Source organism: Rhizopus delemar, genomic scaffold, assembly GCF_000149305.1.
Source record: "Rhizopus delemar RA 99-880 supercont3.12 genomic scaffold, whole genome shotgun sequence".
NCBI lineage: Eukaryota > Fungi > Mucoromycota > Mucoromycetes > Mucorales > Rhizopodaceae > Rhizopus > Rhizopus delemar.
In genome coordinates this window covers 1,599,486-1,620,228 of record NW_027137838.1, presented here as the reverse complement: position 1 = coordinate 1,620,228, position 20,743 = coordinate 1,599,486, and the positions used below count along the sequence as shown (strand labels likewise).

The 20,743-nt window shown below is 35.3% G+C and overlaps 6 protein-coding genes across 6 annotated transcripts; 4 read left to right on the top strand and 2 right to left on the bottom strand.

The window, feature by feature from the left end:
• Positions 1-3,696: 3,696 nt before the first annotated feature.
• On the bottom strand, positions 3,697-4,176 carry RO3G_13857 (uncharacterized protein; the record flags this gene model as incomplete). The annotated part of the gene is made up of 1 exon (XM_067668441.1): positions 3,697-4,176. The coding sequence occupies one exon, from the start codon at positions 4,174-4,176 to the stop codon at positions 3,697-3,699; it is 480 nt and encodes a 159-aa protein (XP_067524542.1).
• Positions 4,177-5,062: 886 nt separating this feature from the next.
• On the top strand, positions 5,063-5,548 carry RO3G_13856 (uncharacterized protein; the record flags this gene model as incomplete). The annotated part of the gene is made up of 1 exon (XM_067668440.1): positions 5,063-5,548. The coding sequence occupies one exon, from the start codon at positions 5,063-5,065 to the stop codon at positions 5,546-5,548; it is 486 nt and encodes a 161-aa protein (XP_067524541.1).
• A 2,325-nt stretch (positions 5,549-7,873) lies between these two features.
• RO3G_13855 (uncharacterized protein) lies at positions 7,874-12,826 on the top strand (the record flags this gene model as incomplete). The annotated part of the gene is made up of 3 exons (XM_067668439.1): positions 7,874-11,474; positions 11,619-12,212; positions 12,318-12,826. The coding sequence occupies 3 exons, from the start codon at positions 7,874-7,876 to the stop codon at positions 12,824-12,826; spliced, it is 4,704 nt and encodes a 1,567-aa protein (XP_067524540.1).
• Positions 12,827-14,210: 1,384 nt separating this feature from the next.
• Positions 14,211-14,486, top strand: RO3G_13854 (uncharacterized protein; the record flags this gene model as incomplete). Its single annotated transcript, XM_067668438.1, has 1 exon — positions 14,211-14,486. One exon carries the CDS (start codon positions 14,211-14,213, stop codon positions 14,484-14,486), a length of 276 nt encoding a protein of 91 aa, XP_067524539.1.
• A 577-nt stretch (positions 14,487-15,063) lies between these two features.
• RO3G_13853 (uncharacterized protein) lies at positions 15,064-18,831 on the top strand (the record flags this gene model as incomplete). The annotated part of the gene is made up of 1 exon (XM_067668437.1): positions 15,064-18,831. One exon carries the CDS (start codon positions 15,064-15,066, stop codon positions 18,829-18,831), a length of 3,768 nt encoding a protein of 1,255 aa, XP_067524538.1.
• A 348-nt stretch (positions 18,832-19,179) lies between these two features.
• RO3G_13852 (uncharacterized protein) lies at positions 19,180-19,962 on the bottom strand (the record flags this gene model as incomplete). The annotated part of the gene is made up of 2 exons (XM_067668436.1): positions 19,180-19,184; positions 19,350-19,962. 2 exons carry the CDS (start codon positions 19,960-19,962, stop codon positions 19,180-19,182), a joined length of 618 nt encoding a protein of 205 aa, XP_067524537.1.
• Between the last annotated feature and the right edge of the window lie 781 nt (positions 19,963-20,743).

The window sequence follows — 20,743 nt, the reverse complement described above, 5'->3', positions numbered from 1 at the left end:
AGAAAGTATATAGACAGTATGCCGGATAGAATCAAAGCTGTTATTCAAGCAAAAGGGGGATATACGGACTACTAACAGATATTAAGGGGCTCCCGGAAAAATGGTCCGGATGTTGCTCAAATGTTTGATCTCTCGTGGCTCCCTTTGAAATGTTGTGTGACGTATCAAATTTTTACTAAAAATATAGTAATGTTTTCGCTTCAAAATAATGTTTGTTTCGTTTCATTTGGTTGAGATTTGGTAAAGCTACGGTAATATTTGTGAATATTCTAAAAACATCCGGACCATTTTTCCACCTACTGTAGGTGATTTAATTACAGTAGCACCTGCATTAAGAAGAAAACTTGTAAGCGAGTGTAGACCAAAACGAAAGCCAAAACAAGATCAAGCATCCCAGCAATTACAACAAACCATGGCATTACTGGAGGATGAAGAATAAAACACAACCGCTGTGTATTCAACCGTAAGCATTGGCGACAAAAACATAAAAGCATTAGTCGATAGTGGTGCTGCAAAAACATGTATGTCGAAGGCTTTAGCAGATGCCCTAGGATTAGAAATAGATTCAGCATCAGACAGCATTTTCACTCTAGGAAATGGCTCAAAGCAGACAGGTCTTGGATTGATATATGATGTACCAATTGGAATAAAAGATGATATGGTTATTCCATGTACCATTGACGTATTACCATCATGCCCTACACACCTTATCCTGAGAAACAATTGGTTAAACCGCGCAAAAGCAAGAATTGACTTTGACACCTTAACCTTGAAGGTCAAATACAAACATCAAAAGGCCAAACTACCCATATATTACGAACGGAAGAATGTTGTATTGCCAAAAATGAGGTCTTATCAGCAGACATATCAACCCCCAGTTAGCCTAAGCAATAACAAGTTAGAGCAATCTGATGAAGAACAATCCGATGATAGTTATGACGATGATATTGAAGAAACTGAATCAGAAGAAGAAGAAAGCTCAGAAAATGATACTGAAGAGGAAATAACAGATGATGAAAAAGAAAATCAGTCTCTATTAGTATTAGAAGATGGAACAAAAGAGGAAGTTACTATAACAAATTTCAAAGAATCTCACTTCATACAAGCTACAGCATCCGGATTAACAATACCAGCTAACTCATCGATGACCTTAACATTGGACAAACCAGAAAAAGAAATACCCGATTTGATTTATCACTTTGAAACAACTCACCCTAAGCTAAATAATGCTAGCGGATACTTTGATACATGTTCTACCCTAATTGTGAATAAGCGGACAGTTGAAATACGACTCTTTAATCGCACCAATGAAGTAATTATCGTAGAACCAGAAGAAGAGCTAGGAATATTAGAACGATACAATTTACATCGAGATAAAGTCATATCAGCCTATACTTTACTGGGTAAGACCAGGCGATGCTTTACGTCCAACCACCTGGACTTTGCAGATAAGCATCTACGTGCGCAATTATTTACGTAGAGGCATATAACTAAAACAGTGGTTGATATGGGTGTCAAGCTTACGATGGATTGTAAATTCAGAGGTTTACCAGTGATCAATCCATTGATCAATTACACTGAAACTTGACTTAGAATAATTCATGCTAATAATCGAAACCCTCGTTTAACAAGATACAATATACAGTAGGTCAAAAAACTGCTGCAAGGAATCCATTTTTCTTGGTTTTTGTAGCGCACATCCTGTTACAATGGCACAAACTGCCTCTGTTCCCACATAGTAAATCTTCTACATGTCTTGAAAAATCCGAAAGAGTTTAAGCCCTATTGGATAAGTATTGAAGGAAGTATGAGATGCGCAATTTGAAAATTTGGAAAAACGAAAATTTGAACGGAATGAACTTATTTATTAATATTTAGTTGAACCTCCTTTTCTATTAATAATCTCTTGAGTTCTGTTCAAAATGTTATCTACATGCCTTTGGCAAAGTTATTTATCGAAGTCAATTCATATTTCATCAACTCGTTCCCAAAGCACATCTGTGTTCTTTGCTCTACGTTCGTAATAATTGAGCTACAACTTCAATGGATGCCATACGTGCTCGATTGAATTTAAGTCCGGGCTCTGAGCTGGCCAATCGTTAATATAGCTCTCTTGGTTACTACATAACTAGGCCATTGTAAATTATGCCTTGTGCTTTGTGTTATTATCATGCTAAAACTAAATGTTGGACCAGTCGAAATTGTAGTACTTCATAGTATCACGAAGCGTAGTGTTCAAAATATGCTGGTAAACACCCGAGTACAACTTTCCATCGTAAATTCAGCAAGCATATTCTGGTCCTTCAGAGGTTATACAACACCAGGACATCAATTTGCTAGCTTCATGCTGAATTACAAAATCCAGGTCATGATGTTGAAAAAGGTCACTTGGCCTTTTCCGATAGTGATTATCACCATCAAAGCCCTATACGTTGATCTTGGTTTCATTAAAGTAAACGATTTGTTGTCAGTCAACCATTGCCCAATCCTGATGCTCCTTGTTCCATTTCAACTGATGCTACGTATGCACTTTTGTCTGAAATGGCTCCTTTTTTTCTATCAGAAAATGGAACTCCATTGATTTCAGTACGTTAATTTCTGACTGGTATGAGATATCGTAGCCAAATCCAACAGGCTCCCGGTATACCTCTTTGGAAGTCTTTAAAACCCGTTCAATGACTTTTCTTTTGATTAACCGCTTCGTCACTTTGGAGACTACTGCAGGTCTATCACCTGTGCTCACTGCCCTACTTGAAAACAACGTTATAAAGTATCTACTAACAGTTGATTCATGTAATCCAGTCTCCTTAGCAATATCATATTTTGATGTGGATCCGGTTAATGTCTGTTTGAGATCGTTTACTTTCTCCTCTGACAGTGATTTATGCATGCAATTGACGAGAGGCTAAAAACGAGAAATAATTTAAACAAGGGAATATAAAATTTAAAATAAAGGAATTGTAAGCACTCTTAAATACAGATAACATTCTAATCACGTCAAAAGTGAGAAAAATTGTGATGGCAACCGGTTGGGTTGTATTAAAATTCATTATTTCAAACATATGTAAACAAGTAAAAAATACCGGATGTTTAAAATACTACCTTTAGCAGTATCAAATTCCACCAATAAACATTGCCCATATCCGATAATCGACGAATAAACGCACTTTCTATTGAGGTACAAACAGTCAAAGTTTGAGATAGTTTGGTGCAGTATCCATGGACAAGCAGCTGTAAAACATGAATTTTGCAATTCCTTGCAGCAGTTTTTTGACCTACTGTATATACAGTTGTTGGAATAATTGTTCGAATGTTTTGCAATTTTGTACGTTTTGCTTTGTATCTCTGCAGTCAGATAAGATAAAGCTACGTACAATACCTCATTAGAAAGTGACAACTGTCGGATATAATATATAAAAAGCTAGCATTACGGAATTACTTCCATATATAGTAAGATCAAATTGCGTCAAGCATATGCATTCGAACAATTTTTTCAATTGAATCATCTTTTATTTAATATCGTGTATAACCGCCTTTAGCTTTAATAACTGCTCTACAACGAGCTGACATACTCTTGATATATGCTTGGCATTGCTCTTTGGTAAAAGAGTTCCATTCTTTCTCGATTCTAGACCAGAGATCATGCACTCCTTTAGCCCTACCTTCATATAAGCTCAGCCTCAACTTTAAATGGTGCTAGAGATGTTCTATAGGATTCAAATCGGGACTTTGAGCAGGCCAACTGAAAGTATGCTCTTCTTTTAACCCATTTTCCTTAAACCAAGCACGAGCGAGCTTTGATGTGTGCTTAGGATCGTTGTCTTGTTGAAAATAAATAGCTTCCAGCTCGTAACCATAGTACTTCAGACTGTCCATCAGTGTAGTTGACAGGATATGAACATAATCTGATGCTTTCATAGTACCATTCTCAATTGCGCAGCCATATCCAGGACCATCCCATGTCATACAACCCCAAAGCAGCACACTGCCAGCTCCTCCTTTGACTGTAAGGTCAAGATGATGAGGTTGCAATTTGTCATTAGGTCTTTTCCAAAAGTACTTACAGCCATCTGAACCCCAAACATTAATCTTGGTCTCATCAGAAAACACCATACGTCTCCAGTCATCTTCTGTCCAATCTTTGTGAGCTTTAGCCCATTTTAGTCTAGCTTCCATGTGACATTTTTTGAGGAGAGGCTTTTTTTCTTAATTTGGGCATTGAATCCCATGCTGTGAAGCATTTTTACTGTACCAAAATAGCCTATCTTATGACCAATACTGTTTAAATATGACCATACGCCCTTTGCAGTCTTAAGTGAACCATTTACAAGCTCTCTCTTCAGGTAATTCTTTGTTGTTGAGCTTATAGTAGTCTTTCTACCAGCATGACCTCGAGTACGTTCAGATGTATACAAGTCCTTGTACTTGCTCAAAGTGGACCTTGATACTCCTGGAACACGTTTCATAATTTCTGAGTATGCTAAACCCTTTTTCAACAGCGACCGGATGCTTTCTTGCTTGCTACGAGATAAAGTATATACCATGATATAAAGAAGTATAGGCTGTACGAGATAGATGGGAAACACTGCAAAATCCAGCCTTATTTATATATTTTAAGCTCTGACTAAAAGCAAAAGAGTTGTTTCATTATTACATCATTTAGTAGTGCTGTATTAGTGATGTGAGAGGCGGTAACGATATCATCATTATAGAATGCATCGAGTTGGAAAAATTGTTCGAATGCATATGCTTGACGCAATTTGATCTTACTATATATGGAAGTAATTCCGTAATGCTAGCTTTTTATATATTATATCCGACAGTTGTCACTTTCTAATGAGGTATTGTACGTAGCTTTATCTTATCTGACTGCAGAGATACAAAGCAAAACGTACAAAATTGCAAAACATTCGAACAATTATTCCAACAACTGTAACTGCTGATTGCATACAATAAAAGAATAACTTTTTATCTCGTTTAATTTTGGAATAATCTGATAAATCATTTTTTTTAAACGCTTCAAAAGTTACTACTTTATTATTGCAATATTTTTTTTACATCAATGGTCCTAACAAAAAGACAAAATGCTACCCGTCGCATCAGCAGTTCAACTATTAATGCTGATTCTGTTGCTACCTCTTCTCGTGCAAACAATAACATGGCTACTACTGTTTCTGAAGAAAAAGTTGGTGGATCCCATCACAATGATATGATGATGGATATTGATGATGATGCTACTGAAGATCTCAGTAATGAAGACAATAACAGGGATTCTGTTATTTCTTCTGGGCATCTGGATAGTAGAACTACTACTATTATGGCACCTATTGGTGAACAAGAAAACAATAAAAACACTAATATAAATAGTGTTTGGGCTAATGCTACCACCACTCGTAGTGTTAGCAAGGTCATTTCTGAAAAAGAAATGGAATTGAAACTAAAGCAAGACATACAATGCTTAAAACAAGACGTCTACAATGCAGTACAAATGGCTGCTGTTACTAGTGTAGATGATCCTAATTTCGATAATATTTGGGCTCGTTGTTAAGGATACATAAGATTATAGTCACTTTATTTTAGTAAAAGGAATCTAATATGATCCTAAATAATATGTTGGCATAACTTGGAATCATTTATAACATTATTCCCAACACAGATCAATAAAAGACTTTGATTAGATTTTTATATTAAGCTTTATTCATATTAACTTCACACAGTCAAATGTATGGCGTGGTTGTAATATAGTTTATTGATAATATGAGCATGTTGAATAAGGAATGACAATTATTTACCGGATCATCATTAAGTCACGCAAACATTTATCCTAACTGAGATATTATTATTAGCCATAATATCCAATCACGGAACTAGAGGATTTTACACTACCTCAAAAAATTGTTCATTTTGAACCGCCTTTTACACATTTCGTACTGAATCTGCTTCGTATAATCCCCAATCAGCGCTCAGCACAAACCATTATGAAACACTGCTTCTCAGCTATTTACTACACTGTAAGCATATCACGTGCTATGCGTAAATGCTGGAAAATATCCAATCAAAAATCAAAATCAAAATGAACAATTTTTTGGGTTTTTTTGAATATGAACTAAATTTACGCCTATGTTCCCAAATAACATAGGACTAACTCGTGACTGCTATCATAGTTTTTACCCTTGCCTACTTCTGCTATTCCAAGGTAGCCCTGGTCGATTTTGGTTTTTTTTGTTTTCCCATTGTAATCTCTCATTGCTCCATCTCGACATTTCAAGTAATGGTAAATTGCGAAATTTCAGAAACCCAACGAAATGCAATTATTTCTGCTTTAAGAAGAGGAAAGTCGTACGATGCTATCAGTAACGAGTTACATGTTTCTAAAGGGTCTATTTCGAACATTGCGAAAGAAGTAGACCATCACTCCGTATTGCAAGCAGGTCAACCCAAGAAACTTAACATATACGACGCGCGCCTTGTATTACGCAGGTTCAATGCTGGTGTGTACAAGACCGGAGAGCACGCTGCCAGAGACTTAAGTGGCTTAGGTTCGGATATTTGCAGCCAGACCGTGCGAAACCTTCTTAAAAGCTCCAAATTTCAATTTCGACGAAAACCAACAACTCTTCCTTTAACGCATTCTTCCCAAAAGGCGCTCCTTCAGTTTGCCAAGAAGCATATAGGTTGGACAGAGGAAGCCTGGAATGGAGTAGTCTTTAGCGACGAAACAAAAATCAATCGCTTGGGTTCAGATGGTAAACAATAGACTTGAGTACAAGAAGGAAGGCCTCTGCAGGATCACAACGCCAACCAAACTTATGAGCATGGAGGCAGTAGTATACTACTTTGGAGCTGTTTGACAGCAAATGGAGTTGGATATATCGCTCAAGTGCTCGGAGGTTTAGATTCAGAGCTGTATTGCAAGATTATGACGGAGGATATGCTCTCTTCATTAGAAGAATACGATATGTCAAAGGATGACATTATATTTCAACATGATAACAATCCAAAGCATACATCTAGACTAACACAAAAATGGTTCGTAGATAACAAGGTGCAGCTACTGGATTGGACAGCATATTCACCCGACTTAAATCCTATAGAGAATTTATGGAATTACTTAAAAGTCCGGCTGTATGCTTATGAAACTGCACTCTTAAGTATGAAAGAACTATTTGAACGGGTTGCAGATATTTGGTACAATGAAATTACAAAGGAATACTGCGAGCAGTTAGTATGCAGCATGCCGCAAAGACTACAACTTGTTTTAAAAGAAAAGGGCAGTGAGATTAATTATTAGCTAATAAAATAAAAAATGTCGACAAAAACCCAAAAAATTGTTCATTTTGATTTTGATTTTTGATTGGATATTTTCCAGCATTTACGCATAGCACGTGATATGCTTACAGTGTAGTAAATAGCTGAGAAGCAGTGTTTCATAATGGTTTGTGCTGAGCGCTGATTGGGGATTATACGAAGCAGATTCAGTACGAAATGTGTAAAAGGCGGTTCAAAATGAACAATTTTTTGAGGTAGTGTATATTCATCCGTACCGTCTCCTAAATAGTCCTACATCCAGAGTTATCTGAAACCATCCCAATAGCATAATTGACAATACAAGCTAGGAACAGGCTAAACTAATAATTAGAAATAGTAATCATCTATTCTGTCGAATTGATCATAAATCTGTCCTAATTCTTTATCCGTATCATGTCTATAAATACTCTCACTTTTTACATGTAGAATTAATCATATTCAATCTTAGTTATCTTAACTTAATAAAGAGATACCAAGTTCTAACAGTATTTCTTTATCTTTGTTGTTATACTACTTTTACCTAAAACCCCCTATCCTAAGCATTTTTTACTGTTAATTACTTGCAATGAATTCTACTACTGGTGAAAACTCTTTCAATAGTGGTGCTGCTCCTAATGGTGACAACATGTCTATGGCTACTGGGTCCATTGATTTGTCGTCCTTTGCTGGTTCCTCTCCTCTAACCGATGATGGAACTGCTATGGTCTTGGATTCCTTTTTAGTGCCTTCATCCTCCACTGGTGAGAGGGAAGAGCTACTGCTGCGCCAGAATCTCACGCAATTGCGCAGTGAATTTAATGGCTTTTTGGAAGCGTTCACGACGGCTAGACTTGCTGGTGATGAGGCAGCTGCAGATCATGCGCTCCAACAGATGGATCGTACCAAGCGCAGGTTGACTGCTATGCAAGAGTACAGTTCTATTCTTGGGAAGACCGCTTCGCCTAATGCAAGCATTAGTAGCAGAAATGCAGGTTTGACATTGTCTCATAGAGACTTACCGAAATTCCAATTGGCATCGAGTGTTGTGCGTCCGTTTCCCAATGAAGAGGTATTCGAGTCTGTTGAGCACTTCTTGGCCAGGTTTGAGAATATTATCAAAGGTTCCGCTTACCGTGATGTTGAGCAAGTTTGGAAACAATTTTTACCTTTGTGCTTGCCATATAGTGATAATGCTTGGGTTGAAACTGATTTGCGTAAATGCAATACATGGGCTGAAGCAAGAGCTGCTTTTAAGGAGCACCACGGCTCAAGTTTGGCCACTCGACATTATACTGATTTGGTTTTTACGATGCAAATGAGCAACAAAGAGTCTATTGGTGATTATTCCAAAAAGTTTCTTCAAGCTGTGTATAATGCTGGGCTTCCTAGTGATGATCCACGCATTGCTGACCGTTTCTTGGCTTCTTTGACCTTATCTGTGCAAACGTTGATAAGAGTGACTGTCGCTAGAGTTGGCAAGAGCAAAGCTGATACGAATGAAAAATGGACTGTGGAATATATCACACAAGTTGGTCGTGACATTTTGGGTGATGATAACAAGCTTTATGCAGAAGCTACTGCTTTGATTCCTGGTGCTAACAAGAGTGACACAGTGAAGTCTAGATATAATGAAAATGGTTCTCGAGGTGATGGGTCTTTGTCTGGGCACAGAAGACATCAATTTAAAAGAAGAAGCCATAATATGACCAAGGTCAATAAGAATTATTTTTGCACTCACCATGGTAAAAATGGTACACATGACACAGTTGATTGCTTTACCACAAAGAGAGTTGAAAAAGTCAATACGAACAAAAAATGCTTTAAATGTGGGCAACCCTGGTCTAAAGAACATAAATGCAAAAACAATGACAAGAAAGTATTCGCAGTGACGAGTCATAAAAATGACAATAATCCTGACGATGATGTTGTAAAAGATAAAACGGCCTTATTGGATCAAGCTACCTCTGAAGTAAATACTATGATGGAAGGATTAAGCTATGATTGTAAGTACCAAAATAAAGAGAGAACACTTGATAAAAAAGAAATTAAAGCCAATGCATTTAATTTACTTACTCCGATTATTATAGAGAACGAAAAGCTCATGGGTCTTGTTGACACTGGAAGCGATACAAGCTTTATTGATATAAATGCTTTCACTAAAAAATTGAAATTAAATAAAATAAACAAAATTAGTGGTTCCTATAATTTCTTATCTCATAATAATGATGTTTCTCGTATTGGTATTACTGATCCATTGAAGTTTAAGTATTCAAATGGAATCATGTTTGAACATTCCTTAGAAATTATGAAATTCAATACAGGATTCGATTTTGATGTTCTGCTTGGCACCGATATCTTACCAAAAATGAATATTGGTTTAACAGGTGTAGCGTTCAGACTTAGTAGTGAACATTCACACTCTGATACAGCTACTGATGAAATTCAAATTTTAGAAAATATAAATATTGACCAAGTGAATGAATTTGAACCTGATAATTCGCCTGCCGGAACAGCCGAGCAAAGAGCAAATTTCTTTGATACAATCAAAGATGTTTTGAAAAGGAACCAGAGTATTCCAGTGACATCGTCATGTCCTATGCCTGAGTCAATTATTCATTTACCAACGAAAGAAGGTGCCACGGCTTATAGACGGCAGTATCCAATTCCGCACGCTTTAAGACCTTTTTTAGATAAGCAAATTGAAGAATGGTTAAAGACGGGAACTATCATAAAGTCCAAAGTTAACACATCTTTTAACAGTCCACTTCTCTTAGTTCCAAAGAGAAACAAAGCAGGCGAGATAGTGAATCATCGCGTATGTTTGGATGTGAGATTACTTAATAATATATTGCCTCCTACTTTCAATTATCCTGTTCCCCTGATCAGAGATATCTTTGATAATTTGAATGGTAAAAAAGTATTTTCTACTATTGACTTATCTAATGCATATCACCGATTTAAAGTTGCACCTGAAGATGTTCATAAATTAACATTCACACATGATAATGCTCAATATTCCTTCATAAAAGGATGCTTTGGAGTAAAAATGTTGACATCACAATTTCAAAAATGCCTTGCTATTCTCCTTGATGGGATATCTTGTGTTCAGAATTTTGTAGATGATTGCATTGTAGCCAGCGATAGCTTTGAGCAACATGCAGAAGATGTGAAGTTAGTATTAGAGAAATTGACATCTGTGAATTTGATTGTAAATCCAGATAAATGTGTATGGTTTCAACATTCAGTCAGACTCTTGGGTTTTGTAGTAAATACTACTGGCACTAAAGTAGATCGCAATAAGTTGACCAATGTTCAGAACTGGCCAATCCCAAATCAAAGTCATAAGCATGTACAACAGTTTATGGGCTTAATTAATTATTTTAGAGATTATGTTCCAATGATTTCACGAGTTGCTGAACCAATCACAAGATTGAGTAATGCTGTGAACATTAGAGAACTATGGACCGATGAACAAACGAACAGTTTCAATGCATTGAAAGCCATACTACAATCAAACCTTGTACTGCATTATCCAGACTTAAATAAAAAGTTTTTTGTGGCAACTGATGCATCCCTATATGGCGTCGCAGCTGTCTTATATCAAAAGGATGAATTACAGCGTGATAAATATATAAGCTTCGTATCCTCTTCTTTGACACCATCTCAAAGGCGATGGAGTACGACTAAAAGGGAATTATATGCAATCATTTTAGCACTCAAAAAATATAGAAAATTTTTATGGGGAAAACACTTTACTATTTATAGTGACCATAAAGCTTTAGTCTACTTACACACACAGAAAATAGCTAATCCTATGATGATTGGTTGGATGGAAACACTTCTCGATTTTGATTTTGATGTTGTCCATATCCCTGGTGTTTTAAACAAGCTCCCCGATCAATTAAGTCGTTTGTATCCTCCTTTAGAAGATGATAACAAACTGGTGGAGGATAGTGTTTATAAGAAAAACAAGAATAATCTTAAAATTAAAAAAGTTGTTGTAAAAAGAAAGAAGTATTGCAGAGACAAATCAATTAATGTACTCGCTACTCGATTAATAGAAAATAAAAATGAGCTAACTGATTACCTAACTCCTCCTGAAGAAGAGAGAGATGCCATATTAAGAGAAACTCACTCATATGGTCATTATGGTTACCAAGCTATCGTACGTGATATTCACAGTAGAGGTATGCATTGGACCAATATATATGATGAAGCAAAAAACATTGTTAGTTCATGCAGTGAATGTCAGAAGCACAACATAAATAAGAGAGGTTATCATCCATTGACCAATGTTGTAGCTCATAGGCCGTTTGATCATATTGCTATAGATCTTGCTGGACCACTTCCTGCTACTGGAGATGATTATATATATCTATTGGTTCTAACTGATATATGTACCAAGTACATTGTGATTAGACCATTAAAGAATAAACAATCCGATACAGTTGCAAAAGAACTTATAAGTATCTTTGGAGACTATGGATTCCCACGTATCATCCAGAGCGATAATGGAACAGAATTTAGAAATTCACTGATGAGTCATATTTCAAAGAACCTTGGTATAGATCGTAGATATTCTACTGCGTATCATCCACAAGGTAATGGTAGTGCTGAAGCTAGTGTTAAAATTGCGATGAACACATTGAGAAAGATGATTCAATCCAATGGCAGAGATTGGAATCATTATCTTCCAATTGTACAGCTTTGTATAAATAGATATATAAAAAATAAAACACTTAGCTCTCCTTTTTCATTAATGTATGCTCGCAGAGTTAATATGCCTGACGACTACGCAAATAAAAAGTATCCAATCCCCAATGATTTGATGACAGTTGAAGAATTAGAAGAACGTATCAAACATATGGAGGAAATCGTATTCCCTGCTATATTAGAAAGAACTCAAAAGATTAATGAGGAATACAGTAAGAGATACAATAATAAAAATATTATGATTGACATCCCTGTTGGATCGCATGTTATGGTGAGACTAGAAAATAGGACAAGTAAACTTGCTCCATTATATAAAGGTCCCTATACAGTGGTTCGAAAGAATAGAGGAGGTTCATATGAACTGAAAGATGAGCAGAATGAATTATTACATCGTAACTACACGCCATCTGAATTAAAAGTTGTCAACATGGATGAGTCAAATATCGAAAATGAATATTATGAAGTTGAAGACATTCGTGACCATCGCGGACCAATCGGTCATCGAGAGTTTTTAGTTAAATGGGCTGGTTATGGCGAACGTGCTAACACTTGGCAAAAGGCTAGTGATTTTACAGACCCAACTATCATAGAGAAATATTGGGATAAACAAGACGAACTGAAAAAGTTGGAACATGAGAGAGCTGAACACATTGTGAATAAAGCATCATCCAATTCCAAATATAATGAGTCCAATAGAAATTCCGCACCTAAATTGAGTAATGAGAAAAAAGTACACTCTGTTGAGACAAAGAAAAGAACTCTTCCTACAAAGCTTAGTAGAGAAGAAAGATTGTTAAAGAGAAGGCTTAACAAGGAGAAAAAATAATAATATATAAAAAAAATAAAATAATCACGGACAAAGATAGTCACGGTAAATTACCCCACAATTTAGCATGAAAATGATCTACCAAATTGATTAGACATTTCATAACACATACCTATTCACTCTTATGCCGAATCAACAAGGTGCTGTTGAATCTGGTGGAGGATAATGTTAAGGATACATAAGATTATAGTCACTTTATTTTAGTAAAAGGAATCTCATATGATCCTAAATAATATGTTGACATAACTTTGGAATCATTTATAACATTATTCCCAGCACAGATCAATAAAAGACTTTGATTAGATTTTTATATTAGGCTTTATTCATATTAACTTCACACAGTCAAATGTATGGCGTGGTTGTAATATAGTTTATTGATAATATGAGCATGTTGAATAAGGAATGACAATTATTTACCGGATCATCATTAAGTCACGCAAACATTTATCCTAACTGAGATATTATTATTAGCCATAATATCCAATCACGGAACTAGAGGATTTTATATTCATCCGTACCGTCTCCTAAATAGTCCTACATCCAGAGTTATCTGAAACCATCCCAATAGCATAATTGACAATACAAGCTAGGAACAGGCTAAACTAATAATTAGAAATAGTAATCATCTATTCTGTCGAATTGATCATAAATCTGTCCTAATTCTTTATCCGTATCATGTCTATAAATACTCTCACTTTTTACATGTAGAATTAATCATATTCAATCTTAGTTATCTTAACTTAATAAAGAGATACCAAGTTCTAACAGTATTTCTTTATCTTTGTTGTTATACTACTTTTACCTAAAACCCCCTATCCTAAGCACTCGTGAAGTTAAGCTTAAAGATAAGCTTAACAAAGCTACTGAAACGTATAAAAGTATATTTGGTTGTTGTTGTAGAACAGAGTCTGATCATAACGGACATTGAATAATCACAACTAAAAGAAGTATATTAAAATTGATAAAAGATAATAATTTAAATCTTTATTAAATAAAATATATTCTTCTTCTTTTTATATAAAACTATCACTATTCGATTCATTCTATAAAATAAACATGAATACTAAATAAGTCATGATCTTTACTATTCATCATTTCTGTAAATGAATAATAATGGATCAGGTACCTAGTCAACTTTGATCTGACTGGAGGCATTTCATATAAATATATCTTTCCTCTCAATGAAGACGGGACAACTCTCCCAGATCAGTTAAAGAACAATAAGATCTATAAAAACAACGAATTAAAAATTTTCATAATCGATTCAGTGATCACTATTCAATCAAACGTGTCAATGATTGGATCTACGCTCATAACTACTCATTCACCCGCCAATTGATAGAAGAATATAAATAGTAGACTTTTTAATGATTTCTTTTTAACAATGAAGATTGTCTTAAATAAAGTTCAGTCTCAAAAAGTATTCTTTTGGTTTATCTTTGTTATTTCTTTTACTTTACCAGAATATAACAGTTGTGACCCTATTGCGGTAGACAAAAATTTAACAGTTCCTCCCAATTTGACTTTGTGGCAATGGGAAGGTAAGACCTTCGATCAAAATAAACGCAAGTATAAAACCCCAGATGACTGTGTCTCGGATTTTGAAAACATACTATGTGCCCATAAACGACCTATCTGTCATGTTTTGACATGTCAATAAGATAACAGTCTTATCATTCTAAGCTAAATCTTTACAAATGAGTTTGAATAAGAATAGATCCTGATAATTACCAACTGCCCTGAACAGCCAAGTTTCACTTTCACCTCAACAGTTGATTATTTACATCAGTTTATAAAATTTTTCTTACACATGTCAAATCATATCGGTCGTAACTATCTCTTGTCATTTAATCTCAGGTCTTGCTCAACTAATATAAATAGCCTTGGAATCTTTCTTTAATAAAAGTATTCGACTTTAGAACTATTGTTCGGTCTCGTTAATTCTTCTTTTTCATATTTTAAATACTTAAAAACACTTCACTATCGATGCATATTGGAAGGATTATATTATTACTATTTTGCCTGGACCAATCTTGGCTTGGTATAATACACTTCTGGAACAGAAACCAGAAACAACATGGAATAATTTTAAATCCTCGTTTATTGAACGCTATGGAATTAACCCTGTTGTACAAAAAGAAATTGCTCTGAATGCACTTTTGGGCATGAAATATCATCATCATGAAGATATTCATGACTACATACAGCGTTTCAATGATTTACGCGCTAAAGCTAAAATGCAGGATATAGACACTTTGAAATGGTGTTTGACAGATCCTTTGCCTGCTGACCTCTTCAAAGATGTGGAGAAAGACTTTCGCGGTAAAGAGCTTACCCCAGAAGAAATGGTAGACATTCTGGCTTTTCATCATGCTATTTACAAAAAGAGCCAAGAAAAGCGAAATAGCTTTAGTAAAAAGAATAATCATGATAGAGATTCTCGACGTTACGAAAATTCAAAATCTCGTCATAATAGTCACCGTATTCTTAAAAAGAAACATTGTGTTATACATCCTACAAGCGTTGATCATGATACTAAAGATTGTCGGACTCGCGCTGCTTGTATTAAGAAGGGTATTTGTTTCCACTGTTTTAAAACTTGGATCCCTAGCCATCAATGCAAAAATTCAAAGAACAAGGATAATAATTCAAAGAGACCCTTGAAAAGAAACAAAAAAAAAGGTGATGCTTCGCCTAAAAACAATATTGTGCCAATGGAAGTAGATGAATCTTCTTCATACGATAGCTGTGATACAGATAATGATAGTAATTTGCGCTTTGCTGCTGCAAAATTGGACAAACCTAAACAGGATTGTAAGTTCAAAACAAAAATTGACACACAATATTTCCAAACACCACCGGAAGGTTTAATAGCTGATAATCTTATTTATCTACCTATTACTATAGAACATGTTCGGTGTTGGGCACTTTGCGACCCTGGAGCAAACTTTTCATGCATCTCGCCCACTTTATGTCAATTTTTAAAGTTAAAAAATACATTAAATAAACATGGTCTCATTACACTTATAAGTGATGACAAAATCGAGCGTTATGGTAAAACTGAAAAAGAAGTTTATATTGAATATGGTGATAGAACACTGTATTCTCAATTGGAAATATTTAAAATATTTAATAATAATGTACATGCGTCAATTGGCACAGATTTATTATTTAAATTGGGTATTACTCTAAGTAATATTAGAATTACTTGGGATGATGAAAGTCATAAGCCTATTATTCCTGTTATTGAACCATATCCTTATACTCCAAATGAAGATCCATATTTTTCACCTATAGAGCAAGAATATTTGCTAAAAGAAATAGAACCTTATATTGTTGCGAACAAAAACATACCAAAATCTGCTTATTGCACAATACCTGGTAGTGAAATTAAACTGCCTTTGAAAAAGGATGCACAATCTGTATATCGTAGACAATATCAAATAAATGAATGCCATGTACAGGCTGTAAAAGATCAAGTCCAAAAATGGATTGAATTAGGAATTGTTGAACGAGCACCTCCTAATATTCCCTACAATTCACCATTATTGACAGTACCTAAAAAGGATCCAAAAACGGGTGAATACGATAATAAAAACATCAGATGTGTAGTTGACAGTAGACTCGTCAATAATAATCTTGACAAGAGACGTATAGATAAGTTTCCATTACCTTTAATATCAGACCTTCATCGTATAATGAGTCGATATACTCTCTTTACAACAATTGACTTAAGTCAATGTTTCCATTCCTTTAGGATTAGGAAAAGTGATCGTCCTTTAACTGCATTCACAACACCTGATGGTGTACAACTGCAATTCAAACGAGCTCCTTTTGGTTTGACACCAATTTCGAGTGTCGTTCAACGTAGTTTAACAAATTTGTTTGCTGATCTTGACTACGTGGTAAATTTCATCGATGATATATACATATTATCAGATAGCAACTTAGAAAAGCACAAGCAACATGTTCAAACTGTCTTAGAACGGTTGACATTGCATAATCTGCGAATTAATCCAGATAAGCTCCATATTGCGCAAAAATCAATATATGTGCTCGGTTTTTGCTTAAATGAAAAAGGCCTAACATTAGATCAAAGAAAAGTTGCAAATGTGCTAGACTGGCCGGATGATGTAAAGAATTCAAAAGAATTAAGTCATTGTCTTGGTGTTATGAACTACTTTAGAGATCATATCCCAAATATATCGCAATTGACTGCACCATTAAACCAATTGAAAAATCATCCAAATTTGAAAGCAGTTTGGACTAATGAACATTCTAAAGCAATTAGAAAGTTGAAAGAAGCATTAGTAAACGCACCGGTAATTAGTGTACCCAACTTAAAATATTCATTCCATTTGGTTACGGATGCTTGCGATTATGGAATTAGCGGTTGCTTGTATCAAGTAATCAATAACGAAATAAAATATATTGGCTTCGTAGCGCGTACATTATCGCCTACAGAAAGAAGATATGGCTCAACGCTACGTGAGTTGTTAGCTGTCGTATATTCATTCACAAAATGGAGAAAATGGTTGTATGGCAAACATTTTCATCTATTTGTCGACAATAAAGCTTTGTTGGAAATCAACAGAAAAGAAACTAAAATAGCTAACAGAGTCATAGAAAGTTACTATGAAACCATTTTCGAAATGGACTTTGACATTACCTATTGTGCTGGAATGAGAAACATTTTAGCTGATAAACTTTCGCGTCTGTTTTACCCTGATGTGGAAAACACGCTGGCCAGGGATGAAGCATATGCTGGAAAAGAGAATGGTAATGAAGTAAAAGGAAACAAAAATAAAGAAAAATCTATAAGGCAAGCTGTTAGCAATACGTCACAAAGTGATACAAAGAAACAAAAGGCTAGAGCATTTCATGATCTGGAAATTGATGACGATAACATCAGTACAGATAGTGAACACGAAGAAAAAGAATCATTAGTACTAGCTGCTAGTCATTTAGATAACTATAGAATCATTGATAATCTTGATGAACGACAAAAGCTTATCGAAAATGTACATGCTTTAGGTCACTATGGTGTAAACCAAACAGAACTAAAAATAAAGCAAGATCATGGCTTTTACTGGAAAGGCTTAAGAGAAGATATAACAAAATATATCAATGAATGTCCAAAATTCTCAAGGCATAATTTAGCCAAACATGCTTATCACCCACCAAAAAGTATCTGTCCTAATGGCATATGGGATCAGATAGCTATTGATCTTGGAAGTTTTGATATAACTTCAACCAATGGAAATAATTTCCTTTTGGTAATAGTCGATCTATTTAGTAGATTTGTTGTGCTGAGGGCGATTAAAACAAAGTCTGCTTTAGATGTAGCATTAGCCTTGGTACAAGTATTCTCGATGTTCGGCTATCCAAAGTGTTTAATTCACGATAACGGACTTGAGTTCAAAAATAAGCTATTAAAGGCAATAAAAGATCATATGGGTGTAGAAGAATCCTTATCTCTACCTTATACACCAACAGGCAATTCAGTAGCTGAAGCTAGTGTAGGCTCAGCAAAAAGAATTATAATTAAAATGTTGGAAGGATACAATGAAGCATGGGATATGTATGTTGATGGTACTGCTTATGCAATGAACCAACATATTTCAAGGTTGCATGGTTTAAAACCATTTGAAGTTATGTTCAATAGAAAGGTAAATGATCTTAAAGATTATACCAAGAGCATGCGACAGATTGAGTTTAATGAAGAAACAATAAATGTTGAAAAACTCAAAACTGCTATTGAAAAATTCAATAACACTACTCTACCAGAAGTCCGTGAGCAAATATTAGAAACGCAAAGAAAGGACAATGAATACTTTGTTAAAAGACATCGTATATTAAATAACCCATTCCCAATTGGATCGACAGTAATGATAAAGAACATTGAAGGCAAAAAGTCAAAGACTGACTCTAAATACAGTGGGTCAAAAAACTGCACCAACGCAACTCAGTTTTTCGGAAATACCAGTATAGCTCTGTCAGTTTAGCAGTAAACATTACGAAACTTGGAACAAAAAGAGTTAATACTGTTACTATTTATTGACAAAAGTTTCAAAGTCAGATGCGGAGAATTGATCTAAGGAGCACTCAGCAAAAAGAGGAGGTCGGTTGGTGCAGTTTTTTGACTTTTTTAATATTTAGTCGATCTACCCTTCTCTGCTAAGACTGCTTGCATTCTGCCGGGCATACTGTCTATATATATGATGCATTATTCCTTAGTAAACGAATTCCATTCATTTTCGACTCTTTGCCACAGTTCATGGACGCTGTGTCGTGTTTGGTCATTAATGATGTCTTTATTCATTATTTTATTATTGATCTCAGTCCAGCCTACGTCAGACTATACAATTAATAGTCAGACGATATAATCCAGGGTTCATTCTAAATTATTAGTTCCTCTCCTTTTTTTACTCAATAAATAGTAGTTGTTAGCTATTGACTTCCTACTGTTTTTACATCATAAGTACCAAATATCTCACGCTGGTCGCCCTATTATCATACATACTCAGCTTTAACTTCAAATGATGCCATATATGCTCAACAGGATTAAAATCTGGACTTTGTGATGACCAATCGTCAATATAAATCATGCCACTATCCTTCATCCATTGTGTTGTGAACTTTGATCGATGTTTAGGATCATTGTCATGCTGAAATACCGACGTTTCCCAGTTCAGATCATAGTACTCCATGGTGTCTTTTAGACTTGTACCAAGAATTTTCTGGTATACCTCTGAATTCATGGTACCATCATAGATCTGACATGTGTATCCAGGTCCTTCGCTGGTTATACAAGCCCATAACATGAGACCACCGCCTCCATGCTTCACAGTAACGTCGATATAGTGAGGCTGTAAATGATCACATTTTCTTTTCCAATAATACTTGCAGCCATCAGAGCCCCAAATGTTGATTTTCGTCTCATCAGAAAAGATGACACGTCGCCAATCATGTACTGTCCAATATTGATGCTTTTTAGCCCATGCTAATCGAGCCTTCTTGTGCTTTTCAGTCAATAATGGCTTTTTCTTTTTGATCTCAGCATAAATTTCAACTGAATGTAAGACATTAATTGCTGATTGATACGACATAGGGTGTCCCAGCTCCTCCAACTTCATTTGCACATCCTTGGCAGTCTTCAAACAACCTGTGAGCACTTGTCTCTTGATGTATCGACGTGTTGACTCTGCCACAATGCTCGGTCTACCTCCTCTTTTACGTATTCTATCGTGTATCCACTTATTTGCATACCTATTGACGGTATTTCTATGCACTCCGACACGTTTCCCAATGACTGCAGGGTCAACACTGTTCTCTAATAATGCTTTGATACTGTTTTGAATATCGGATGGAAGCTTTTAGGGCATTTCTAATGATGGATGGATACTAACGATGTACGATGAGCTTGGGTAAAGTAGGAAAGAAAAAAAAAGAAAATAATTGCAAAAAAATTTATTTTAAGGTCCCCAGTGTGACTACAAATAAAAAAAATTAGATTAAATCTGCCGGAATAATCTCAGTCCGGACATATGATATCAAATACCTTTTCATTTTAAAAGTCAAAAAACTGCACCAACCGACCTCCTCTTTTTGCTGAGTGCTCCTTAGATCAATTCTCCGCATCTGACTTTGAAACTTTTGTCAATAAATAGTAACAGTATTAACTCTTTTTGTTCCAAGTTTCGTAATGTTTACTGCTAAACTGACAGAGCTATACTGGTATTTCCGAAAAACTGAGTTGCGTTGGTGCAGTTTTTTGACCCACTGTATATCGGACCTTTTACTGTTCACAACCATACTAAAAATGGCAATTACGTTCTTACTGATTTAACAGGCAGTTTGTTTGACAGAAATGTGCCAACACCTCAAATAAAGTTAGTATCAAACGATACAAACAAA